At 30.2% G+C, this 14,175-nt stretch overlaps 1 protein-coding gene across 1 annotated transcript in view; it reads right to left on the bottom strand.

The window, feature by feature from the left end:
* The window catches only part of LOC100569180 (protein tincar), an 80,707-nt gene that overhangs the window by 27,212 nt on the left and 39,320 nt on the right, over nucleotides 1-14,175 (bottom strand). The window contains exon 2 of the mRNA XM_029490395.1: nucleotides 4,889-5,065. Within this exon, the coding sequence (XP_029346255.1) occupies nucleotides 4,889-5,024 (136 nt within the window). The 5' untranslated portion in view covers nucleotides 5,025-5,065. The remainder of the gene's footprint in view (nucleotides 1-4,888; nucleotides 5,066-14,175) is intronic.

Here is a 14,175-nt window from a genome sequence, read left to right as displayed (position 1 = left end):
TTATCATTGATTATAAATACTTATTTTACGATATTTATAATACCATATTTTATTTTTTAAGTGAGTTATGAACAATGAGCATTTTCAAATATTAATAATTTACGTACTCATAACTCACTTAAAAGTTAAAATATTGTAAAAAATCATCAAGATTCAAGAGAACACAGATAATGTTGTTACCTAATAGTTTGATAATAGGTCAATTCAACAAACTAACACCCCTTTATTGAAACTAGCAAACGGAAATTTTCAATGTTGACGCGTGTGTAAGACAGAGACAACATATGCAGGTGTGACGTCCTCTTAAGAATGATCCTGACATTGTGACAATAAAAACTTTTGCTTTTCAAATAGGAACCCCCCTTTTTAGTTTTTAATTATTAAACAGTTCATTCTTTGAGAATTTTGATGTATCTAAACCAAAATTCGAGCAAGTGGTTTCTTAGTTACCTACTTACCTATATAACGTTGTGTACCTACTAAGGATAATCAATGGCTTAAGTAGATATGGGGATTTAAGTGATTTGAAAAGGTTTGTAATTATTATTGATCTGTATATAAATAATTTATAAAAATGATCCAAGTATAATAAATATTACATAAATCTTGTATTTTTGTAAAACCATTTTTAAGGATTATTATCCTTTGTATAAACACTTTTAATAACTCAGAAACTACTCATTAGAATTTTGATTATCAATTTACGTCAACATTTTCAAGAAAATCGTCAGCTAAAAAATGTGCAGTAAAAAATTGGTGGGTGGGTTCGCTTTGAAAAATAGAAGATTGTACTTTGTATCACAACAGGACACTCTTCAAGTGACAAGTATTACAAAAAATATCAGAAAATCAAAACATGTTTCTTTAGGTATTCTAAAATTCAGAATTTGAATAAATGTTCTATTATAGGAAAAATGGTGGCGATGCATAATCGATCATCCTGTACATTAATACTTAAAAACGTTTAAATTTTTTTTTGTAATAATTAATAGCTTTAAAGAAAATCTAAATGTTAATGAAATTACCCTTGTTTACAAACTACAAACACTAAAAACCAATAATAATGTTATTAGCAGTTATTAAAATAGTTGCTGTAAAAATTCCATCTTAAGTAATCGTACTATCGCAGTACCTGTAGTAGTGTTGTGAGTGGTTTCCAGTACAATAATAATAAATAATTATACTCAACTCGCGTGTAAACGACAGAATCAATTCGCAGATCTGCAGTTTCATTACTACAATACTTGGCACGTCATGCCTTCTTCTTCTAATAATAATAATAATAATAATAGTTAGATGAAGAACATAATATATTATACCAATATTATAATGATATACCACATGTACCCAATACGTGTTGAAGTCGTATTAATTCTCGTCTCTCGGTTGTACAAACCGTGTCCCTTGAAATAAATCCGGACCACACATTATATCCTATACTTATGTACTAATGCCGACGACACGTCTCCAACAAGATTTTACACGATCGATTCGAGTGTTCATTACGACACGGCCACTGCCGCCCAACACTAGTACATACGATTAGGCCGGAACAGTCGATCTCAGTCGCACAGATGTCGTTACGGATTATCGTTATACAGAGTGTAACACGTGAACAACTGACAAATGAAATAAATCGCATGTTCTAAACAAAATTTTTAAAATTTTTTTTTTTAATACTTTAAATCTGAAATAAATTCTTTTTGAAATATTTAAAATATTATTTAATCAATTTGTAAATATGATTTTTAGACAAATATTATTTGAGTCATGTAGTTTATTTTTTTTTATTTTTAAATCTTATTATTTTTGTTAAGTTAAGTTGACCCATTATACTGTGGTCATAAAAAACATTTTAAAATCAAAAAGTATACACATTTCATGAACATTTTTAAATAGGTAAGAACCGAAATATTTTTTTTCGAAAAGTTATTGAGTAGGTACCTACTTGTCATAAATGAGTATTTCTTAAGGAAAATTAGACATTTTTTAAGATCATAAGAAATAAACTACTTGACATTGATAAACGTTTTTACAATCAAAAATTTTCTAAAAACTAAATTTACAAATTGGCTATTTTGAAATTTTCAAAAATAATTGAAATCAGATTTTAAATATTTTATTTTCAGTATTAAAAATAAAAATAAAAAATGTTATATTATACATGTAACATATGAGACATGAGTCAATACATTAAATAGCAAAAAAAAATTTAAAAATATAAATTAGAACAAGTTATTTTATTTGTCAGGTCTTCTTATTGCGCTCTGTATACGCACAGTGTCCGCCGTCGACACCGCGCCCCGATTAGTAGTGGTCGGGCACAGCCCATTTAGCAGCCCCGTTCGACGACCGTTGGACTAGGTACTTAATCTTTTTCAGACGTGGCACTTACGATTTGAGAAGCTCGAAATAACCCCCCCGGATGAGTATAATAATATATTATTTTATTTTCAATCCCCACTGCACATTTGCAGTGCAGAGTCATCAGTTCTCGGTACATTACCTTTTTTCGGGATTTATCTTTAGTTATTATTATTTTATTTTATTTTTTTTAGATTTCATCCCCTTGCTATTACATATCATCCCCTAAGGCCTAAGTCTCACTCCACGGAACCAGCTCGCAGATATTCATAACGGCTATAGAGAATGATGATTATTTTTTTTTGTGCATATAATATTAGTAATTGCTATACAATTTTGGTAACTGATTTTTGTAGTTCTTAAATTACAGGGTTTTAGTTTTATTGGTCATACATTTATTATATTATTACGATTATCAATCTACTAATGGTTTTCTTCATTATTGTATTTATGAATAATATTTAAAAGTGAAAAACTCGAATATGTCCGTTGAATATTAAACTAAAAGATCTCAAATTAAATAGTTTTACATTTACGCTGTATACGCGGTGGTATACCAGTCTATGAAAAAATTAAAATATAACATACAAAATTTACCGATATTATGAGTGTTGTGAGTGAAAATTTAAAAATATGCTTTATATTATAGTCTCTATTCTATATTCGTTACTTTTATACATTACACCGTATTCGCCTTCATAAAATATACAGTCCCAGTTTCTCTCCACTCTTTTCATCCCCACGTGTAAATAATAGTATAATATTGTATATAATATGAGTATCGTAATGCGTCTTGTTGCATTTTTCACTCAGCTCATATATACAGTGCCTATTATTATACCTATATAGTATATATAATACTCTATACACACACACACACACACACACACACACACACAGGCACTTATATATATTATTTACTGTATATAACACACCGCTTGTATGGATGCATCATCATCAATCGCAATATGACTTACTGCTGTCCGCACAACAAGACGAATAAAATAAAACACACAATATACATACGAGATATACGCACCCAAATACTACTTCGTATTATAACGTTTATAATAAGTTATTCGTTGGCATTCAACGCTGCTCTGATAATCGAAACAAATAGTCGTGTTGAACTATATGCGTAGTTTTCCCATGGCTCTACAAAATCTCAAAGGAAAACATGATCGTTTGAAATACACTAATAAATCACGTTTTCCCGTAGGCCCCTTTTAATCTGTACGCAGACACGCTGCCGTCAACCCAGGACCGTCTTAATGTTACGCGTGGCCCCCGGACCCAACGCCTATTATCGGGAGACTTATAATAATATTTAAATTGTGATGTTAATTTTTTTTTTTTTTTTTTGTAGATGAAATATATGATTTCAGGAATAAAACATACCTCTGAGGTTGCATAATATACAAAAAATGTTAATTGATAATATTAAACCCACGTCTTGCACACCGATACATGATATTATCATGTATTAGTATTACTTATTATATTATTATATTGTAGATAAATTATAAATCTAATTGTTGTATACACACCAAATGCATTAAGAGTAAAAATTCATTTTTAAAAACATGCAAAACATTGTGAAAAAATGTAATCTCTATACATAATATACATAGTCTATTTATCATTATAATAATTTGTGAATTAACCCGAATGTTGTTTTAAATATAAATAATATGTATTTAGTTTATAATATTATAATATGTTATAGTCGATATTGGCAGTCAGTCATTCTCATTGATGACTAATCATTATTGAGTATTGGCAATAGCTAAATATTCGGTTAGGCAATGTTAATATTTTCTAGATATCTAGTATAATTGATAACATGAACAAAATGTTATAGGTAGTCAAAGTAGGTAATATTTAATTTACATGTATTATAATATTATAATACACAAGTGTCCACCCCCAGAAACCACATCATAATTTTTCAAATTTTTTTCGCAAATATTTAGCATGTATAACTATTAGCATATTAATTATTTGCAAGACCAATTTATTATTTGAAATACTTTTGTAATCCGTTTGTTCAAAAAAAAAAGCAGTGTTTATAATTTTACGTCCCCCCCACCACTCATCCTACAACCAAAAATAGTAACAAAACCAAACGGTGGTATTGAGTTTCATGTAAAGTTAATCGATAATAATTTGTTTAGTTAAAACCTATATATTATAGACTCATAGATTTTTTTTTTTATTAGAGTTGCAACTACAACAAGACGAATAAAATAAAATAAAATAAAACAAAATAATAAGTAACTAAGGTTGTTGGATTAATAAAATGCATAGATTTTATAGATGGAATTGATGAAACTCATCGATCAATTATGGAAATATACATCGATATTATAGTACCGCCAAAAATTGCCGTGTTAAATTGCGACACATTACTGTGACATTACACCTATATATTAAATAGCCATTATACCGACATTGCCAGAATTTCGGACATTGACGTCACGTCACTGTACCGGAATAATGCGTAAGTATATGTTTAAAGTCTTACCCGATATTCTCCGAGTGGCCAACAAAACGGAATAGACATTAAGTACGGTGGCGAGCAGGCCGTACCACACGGACCACAGGCTGTTGAGCTGACAGAAATGTGTTTTGCCACCTCCGTAGTTGCCGTTTTCAGCCATCACGTCCGGCTCGCAAACATCTCCCACGAGCGTTTTTGAACCTGTAGAAATGAAAAAAAACCCCGATCAATATAGAACAAATAGGATTATAACATATCACATCATATAAATATTTGTAAACTGAAAACTGATGTTTATGACAGTCGTGTCCACGGAGACTTTTAGGGGGAATTTAAGGCAGTTTATTGCCCGTAAAATTACACGACGATATTGCTGGTATAAAATCGTTTAGGCGCAATTTCATTACATTTTGGTTAGTTGCGAGCAAACCAAAAAATTGTTAACAGTAAACTTTTAAGTACCCTGCAGAAAGAATCTATCAACAATACTATTATAATATTATGCAATATAATTTTTTCACGAACACATTTTACCATTTTACTGAGATGGCACAACAACGGCGAATTTCAATATAATATTATGTCTATAGTAAATCGCAGAAACGCATAGTAATAATATGTACCTATACTTAAATTAATTGGATACAACAGTTAGGGCTCTGGGCATATACCATTTAACCAGTTACCGTGTCCACGTCGGTAATTTAAATATGCCTAATTACCATGCTGGTGAAGCATAAATGATATTACCTATTGCGTTTACACCCCCAATATTACTATGGGTTTGATATTAAATCGGAGTGATTAAAAACGCGGTTTTTTTTCATATCTCTGTAACTGCTCGCATACCAAAATTATTCAAACTGTGCGTCACGAGTATATTATATTTTGTTCGAAGAGCCGTGCCACAGAAGAGGAAAAAAATAACGATGACATAACGATTAATATGTTATTTTATACTAAACGCAAGACATTTAATTTCAATTGTCTATGAATAATATTTGACGTTAAAACATTTTACATTTGATTTCCGTGTTGACGAAGGAGCCGCATGGAATGAAAAAGTTTGAACACCTTTGACTTATATCGCATATCATGTGTTTATATACATAATAGGTAATAATATAATATAATATCATCACATTATCATGACGAAATACCTGTAATATATTAATATATTATATAGGTACCAATATATTATAGTTTGGAACTTGAACATTAATCATTCTCCTCCGTGGGAATTAAATACATAGAACTTTTGACCCCCCTCGAGCAAATAGACGTACATAACAATATAATAGTGTAATTATTATACTTTATCTGATATACTGTTTACACTTTATAGTGTGTATACACGATAATAATAAAAACAAATATTATAGCTATAAAATAATATGTACAATATGCCTTATGGATCACTGATCGATGATCAGTATAATTAATTAAAAGTATATAAAATACCTATAGCATAATGTTATTATATTGCACTTTATATAAGACGTATGTCCAAATTTGTTATAGTGCAAAACATAATATCTGTATTTTACTATCAATGGCAATTTTGTTTCTAAAGTACCTACACAACTAAAACGTTTAAGCGTAGGTTCATCGCGTTTAGATATCAATCTAAAATTATTATTATTATTGTTATAAAACTGCTGCATTACAGCATATTATTATAATGTACTATTAAACACGTCGACAGTGCCTCCGCCGCCACAAACGTATATTTAAAAAAATTTAAATATATCACGTTATCCCGCCGGGACACATAGTGTACGCGGCAGTGTGATTTATACCCATATTCGTATCACCGTCGCACACTCGCCTGTATAGTAATAATAATAATAATAATAACAATAAATAATAATAACTAGGTATAATAAATAATAATAATATTATAGTGTATACATTGGTCCGTGAAATCGACTGTCGATTATAATATTACGATCACAGCTCGCCACCTCGATTTAATGAAAACCTCTTTAGTTTTCATGCTCGCGCCGTCTAATTGTCATTATTTAGACATTTTTTTCCGTCACCGTAAGCACAATAACGCGTGCGTGTGTCTGATAAATAATTATTGTCCGATTACAGGGTGATTGCACTCGACGTACGTTACAATGCACCGGACACACCCGACGCGATGACGTTCTCATGTTTCCTATGTACATCATATATTGTAATATATAATTATTACCTATATAGATACCTTGTATATGAGAGTGATTCAATAAGCACGCACGCACTACCGTTTTTCCCTTTAATGATGAATTTTTTTCCAATTCTGAGTTTTGGAATTTTAATTTTCCGTACGTAAAAACCACAATTTCAGTTATTATCCATAATATTATTATTATTTATACCATTCAAGTAGTGTCATGTCATGGATAAGAAAATCTTTATTGAAATGAGAATCTACCTTTTTTCACTATGAGTTTATCGTTAAGTGGATGATTATTAATTTGGACAATTTCGATTTATCAAATGTATAGGTATTTCCTCATTTATTTATATAGGTTTAAGCGACCAAAATGTTATGTCGCAGTGACCTGCAAAATATACAAAAACAAACACAATATATTATATTATAGGTACGTTTATTACATGATAGGATTTAAAACAGATCGTATTTCCGAGTTTTCTAAATTGTGCACAATGCAATATATTTTATACTTGTTTCGTCAGTGAGCCCGTACAGCGTATCATATATACATCGTATATTATACGTAAGACTCGTATGAGTACCAAGTTGCTTGTTATCATTATTACTATTATTATATTTTTATTGTTAGAATTAGTGTTGTTGTTGTGCCCGTAATACGAACCACATCGTCGAGTTATAATTTCATTTTTATACTGTGCAATTGATATCAACAAACCTATACGGGGGGGGGGGGGGGCTTGGAGCCTATATTATTATTTGAAAATTGATCTGCCAGTGTATTTCACATTGTACTGCGAAGTAAAGTTCAATTAGGCAGAATTAGAGAACTTTAGTGTGTATATTATTTTCGCCATAATACATTAATACTCAAAGATCAATTTCGCTCGATGTCTCGATTCTTATTACTTTGCATTATACAGTTTTTTAATTTTTTTTGGGTATGTGTACAATTTGTCTATTTTAAATCTAAAAGAGGTTTAGGAGTAACTTTAACTTAATGATACTCTACCCGCTAACGAAACTTATGGTTTGGATGTAATGGTTAACTTAATCCAGCCATTTCGATACTATTGATTAAATTAACATTTTTAATGAGATATTTGGGTGATTAAAGAATATAAGTTGTTAGTATAATTTAATGGCAGTTTCTAGTATCTACTATATATTATTTCATTTTCAGATTTGAAACATATCATTGTTATTAAACGAACAATTTAGTTCTGAGTTATTTGTTATTTTTTTCGGTTTAATTTTTTAGCGAAGCCGCAAATTTGGACACCGCGTACTTCCAAAACGGTTTGTAATGTTACGTAAGAGCCAATAGATTTAATTTAGTCCGGGGTGAAAATTTAGGAAAATATTTAAGAATACAAAGACGAAAATTTAGTTTAAGTTGTTCGGTGTTTTGGGCATGGTGGATCCAGATCAATGTTCTATTTATGTAGACACGGCATAAGAATTTTATGTTTCGTGAAGTTTGAATTAGGTTTTTGTTAAATATAACTCGAAGAAAAATGTCGTGTTTGAGAGCAAAGTGATGTGAGTGGATTTGCTTTCTTTAATTATCACTATCCAGTTTTGACACCAGGTTTCAATATAAGGAAGGCGAGAAGATGATTAGACGCGATGTAGCAGCGGTGATTGGATTTCCGTGAACTGAGAAAATTGGTTTATCGTCGTCGCATTCAGTGACAAAAATATAAGGAAAAGTGGGCTGATCCGCCATAAAAAACGTTGAATAAGAGAGTAGCTGTTATTTCACCATGGGGAGCAACCACGACTTGTATTATAGAAATAGCTGAGAGACAGGAGCGATAACGGGCGGTGAATGGACGATCGTTTAGGTAAAGGATTTAAAAAGTAGGAAAAACCGGGAGGTAAGATTTTCTTTATTTTAAAATGGACGCCTGTGCGACATTGAGAAAAGGTACCTCCGGTGCCGTACCTACTTTCTTATAGCAATATTGAAAAGAAACAAAATATGCACGAAAAACCTTCTTGTGTTTGTAGTATATTATTATATAAGGAATCTAAGTACAATTATTATTTTGTGCAATTGATCAAAGAGAGGTATGAAAATGTATTTCGGTGACAAAAACGGTGTTTGTTACGATATCCGCCCCAACCTTGACCAACAGGCATGCAGTATAAAACTAGTGTGACAAACATGATATTTATTTTTATACATACAATATTATAGCTGGTATTATGCACATTCGGCACAAAATCTCTGCACAAATACAGAATTCGTGCGTTTAAGTAACGGTAACTTCATTATATTAATATTATACAGTACAAGACAACCGGGACGACGTCATCGTAAGCTTTATTTTACGGAAATAATTACAGTTTATTATATTTTATCCATCGTCGTACGACGTCATATTATATTTATTATTATGATAATAACCGACCGACCACTCCGCATACGAACGTTTCAATGATATTATAATATTATGCATTCGGCCGCCGCCGTCGTATATATTATTATTTTACGTAACTAGAATACATTTAATTGGTTAATTTTACAGGTTTGAATATTATACACATAGGTACGTTGCGGTTTAACAGTATCTCGAGGGCAGAATGTATAACATAAATTCATTGGATAATAATCATATGCAATTATCCTATTAGCCCAATTGCACTACTTGTCTACTTGCCCACCTATATATATCTACCTATACGATATTAAACATGCATAATATTATATAATGTATACAAGACAAATTCACCGATCCACGGATATATTATAATATTACGCTATTTGTAAATATTAACATTTAAGCATAGGTTCCCATTATGAGTAGGTATTATGAAAAGGGTATGTGTGGTTTATGTTATTATATTATGTTCATAACGGCGGAAACGGTATAATAGGTATCATTTTTATTGGGTTCGATAAAACAAAAAGTCGGCGGTACCAACATTATATTTTTAATTTAGATTTGAGTCTTTCTACACCGTGCTTTTTTCCATCATATTTAATAATATTATGTAAAATTAAAAGACAATATTATTAATGTTATCGAGAGTGAAAATCACACTTTTTTAATATGTGTAAAATAACTATAACCAGTGATTTTTTTTTCTGGATAATATGAAAAACTTGAATTAGAACTTTGCAAATTGACGAGTCATTAACTCGTTATACATTAGAGGATGGACGACAGGCAAATTCGGCGAAAAGCATTAACACTGATTAGTATTTTAATGTTTAAAATGTTCATGTTACTAAAACCACGAACCGTTATTTACAAATTACAATACATATTAATATATATTATTTGCATAAATCGAAAAATAATAATATACATCGCAAGACATAATATTTGGTCGTAAAAATGTATCTACAACGCTCGTTACACTAAATAATAATAATATAACATACTCGTACAGATAAGTATTATGCTTTTTGTGCACGCATCACTCGGTTATTATTATATTTTATTAGATCCTCTGCGCATTCCGTAGATAAAAAATAGACCTCTACGTAACATCCTAACGCGTGTAGTTCAAGTGTAGTATAGGTATATACGTCATATTGTAACTACTCGAGCTTTGTACACAACAAAATAGCTAATTAAAGTCTCGTAAATTATAGTTTAACAATTAACCGCTCCAGTTCGCCGCGGGTTACGCGGCCCGTTGGTTTCCATTCGCAGAGATCCTCGAATGTTTACTGAATGCAAAGCTTACAACAATTCGGAGGTCGCTTCAAAAACCGACACAAACATAAGCCAGCTCGAGGATAATACCTCGTGAAATCGTTTGGATACATCCCGACATTCGTGATGCATACATTTAGCTAGCTATAATATTAGTTTATTAATATAGTTTCCGCAGTAGATTAGTAATAATAATATTATATAATTCTCACATCACGCGAAGTCTAAAAAATAGTATATGTATATTTTAAACAAATCATGGAATATTGATAACATGAATAAATAAATATTTAAATTGGCATTAGTCATTTTTAACGCACGCATTAATCTAATAATATTATTCTAAAGTCGTACAACATTAAACATGTAGGCGGTAGGCCTACCGGTATTAAATTATAGGCCTACCGATATCTACTGTTTTAATTTAATTTGAAATCTATAAACTAGCTTATACGCGGTTGACCACGTCATTTAAATTATTAATAATTATTGTTCAGTAATAATTCCAATTATTGCGGCATCAATATTATTATTATTATTATACATATTATGTATAGAATTATCGCAATAATATACTTTTTTCGAATTCTTCATTTCTGTACTATAGGGGTAGGTACATACTAGCTAGTATGTTGACTGCTACTATAGTCTGTAAGTTGCAACGCAGATAAATTTTTTAACTTTTGGATACACCGTGTGTACAATGTATTCTGTGCTTATAGATTACGAGCGAATATTCATAATATGTAATACATATGTATTAATTGTAGTATCGCGTTGTAATCTTTTCCTATGAACAACTCATATTTGGAGAAAAGTAATGCTCAAAATATCACTTTGTATTGTTGTAAATACAAAATTGAGTCTGTTATTTAGACTATCCAATATTCACAAGTACTACAAACTTTGAAGAGATTATTTTTGAATTAATAATAGGTAACTATACTTTCGATGAGCAAAACTACCAACAGCCATCAAAAAATGTAAAAGAAGTGACAAAAGGTAGTTTTAAACATTTTGCGGTCAAAATAATTTGACGAATTCGATGAATTGAAATTTAATGTCATATTAATAATCAACATACCGCTATCCCTTGTGTTCTTACCTAGGTAGGTGAACAAAACGATACTATATAATATTATAGTGAACAACATCATCCGGTCGTATTCTTATTGCGGCTATTTTTAATACATTCACATTTCAGCCACACGTATGTGTCATTGTTAGATTTTTAATTGATTTGAAATGTTCAATATTATATAAATTAATAGATAAAACACATTCGCTTATTATAAACAAACATACTTTATTGAATATTGCAGTAACTGAAAACTTAATGATGGAATAAGACGCTCACTTGTTAGTTGGTACCATAATAGACAAAATCATGGTGTACCGCAACTATCTAAATTTTTCCTCTAAAATAAAAATCTATGAATCATAAATATATTTTTGTTAATAATAGTAATAATCATGACAGCAAAAACTTTACGAAAAATCGGTCAGAAACATTTTATTGTGTATCCAGCCTTAAATCAATAATCATATATTTATGATAAAACTGGATAATGTATATACATATTATATAAGGGAAGTTTAATGGCCAGCGTAATCAAGATCTAAAATCTCTCTCTCTCTATATATATTATATATATATTATATATATTATTAATATTATAGATTTTGAAACTGTTGTGGGACACATTCTTTATTTATTGAATTCTTCGTCCGGTGGTTTTCCACCCCGCAAACGTATTTTCTTTACCGGAAGTTGACAATATTCTTTGATCCGAGAATTTGTTTTTATATATTATTATTTTGTGTACCATTGTTTCGTTTACTTATATTGAAAACAAATACAAATTCCAAAGAATTAGTTATAATTGTGTCCCTCGTATTATGTTGCGATACACGGAAGATATACCTATTTTGTAGCATACGCACGAATGATGTCGTAGGTACTGTCGGAATTTTAATCCAAATACTATTTGGTCGACGTGTATATATACAACAGTGATTTAATAATCGTTTAAAAACAATGTTTGTTCCCCTTGTAATTTGTCGAGGATTCACTTTCTTTATGAATAAAGGATAATAAATTATTTTTAATATACCAGAAGAAGAAGAAAAAAACATTTGTTTACTCCCTATACAAGTGTATATACCTACGCTTATTATTTTATAGTTAATGTCCCGCACTAAATATGAGAGGATCTCATTTAAAATAAAATGTACATCATCGTTTTTGTTAGTTTAATATTTTATGAAGCTATGCCAAATAAAGATAGTATAGGAAATTAAATACAATATTTTATAAAACTTGCAGGCAAATCGTTTTTTCTTCACAATACCTAATCTGGAATTTCTGTTCCATAATACCTCTTCAAGTTTTAAAGTAAAACAACGTTAAAACCATAAATACAATAATATAATCATAAGTTATAACTATAATAAAATTTGGAGATAGAATCTAGAATCTTTTATGAATTTACATGTATAAGCACACTATTGTGAAGAAAACAATAAATTTCATATACAAATTCAAAAGGTATTCGGCGGAGGAAATTATTATATTAAATATTATAAAAATAAAATACCTACACAATATTTTATTTATTAACATAAAAATAATTATATTAATGTCATGAAGACAAAAGCACATAGTTTTTTTCTAATCGTTATCAACTGCAAATATAAAATAGAAACACACAAATAATCAATTCTTATTTTGAATACATACATATCTAATACATACATACACAATATATTTATATAGTTTTTTCACAGGACAATAATAATATAATATAGCGATGATACAATGTTTTTTTTTTTAAATGTAAATTTTTTTTTAAACGTTTAAAGACGATATAGCTCATGTAATATCACTAAGTATTATTACGATAGAGGCCTTGGGAATCGCATTTATTCAACCGCTTAGCGGACGTGATCGGATGTTCGGTAACACTGAAGGCGGCTATAATCATCGTTATACCAACTAACCGGGTTTTGTTCAACAGTGCACCGGTCCAATGAGTTTCGACACCTCTTGAATACTAAGCTCGACTATATAATATTATTGTCTTAGAAAAAATATATAATAAATAACTATATATAATCGTGTAATTGAGAATTTATCGTCGGGTGGCGTTGTGCATTTATTCCGGGGTGAACGGACTTACGACCAAACTACCCACCGCCACGCCATCGCCACCATGTTCGAAATATTTTATTAATACAATACAAAATTATTATGTATTACATTCGAGACACGAACGACGAAAAATAATCAAATTTCACAAAAAAATTTGATTTAGGTAGGTACAACAAAAGGCGTCAAATTTATGCATTATTTTTTTTAATTTAACGCAAAAAGGATCGTATAAACAAAACAGCACATTAAATGAACGTGCGATTGTTTTGAGAAAAAGCCAGTGGCTACAAACGTAATGAAAAGTTGTCGGTTGTTTTATAAATGA

Source organism: Acyrthosiphon pisum, chromosome A2, assembly GCF_005508785.2.
Source record: "Acyrthosiphon pisum isolate AL4f chromosome A2, pea_aphid_22Mar2018_4r6ur, whole genome shotgun sequence".
NCBI classification, from domain to species: Eukaryota; Metazoa; Arthropoda; class Insecta; order Hemiptera; family Aphididae; genus Acyrthosiphon; species Acyrthosiphon pisum.
Note: the sequence above shows the minus strand (reverse complement) of the source record. Positions and strands in the feature narration are given on the sequence as shown.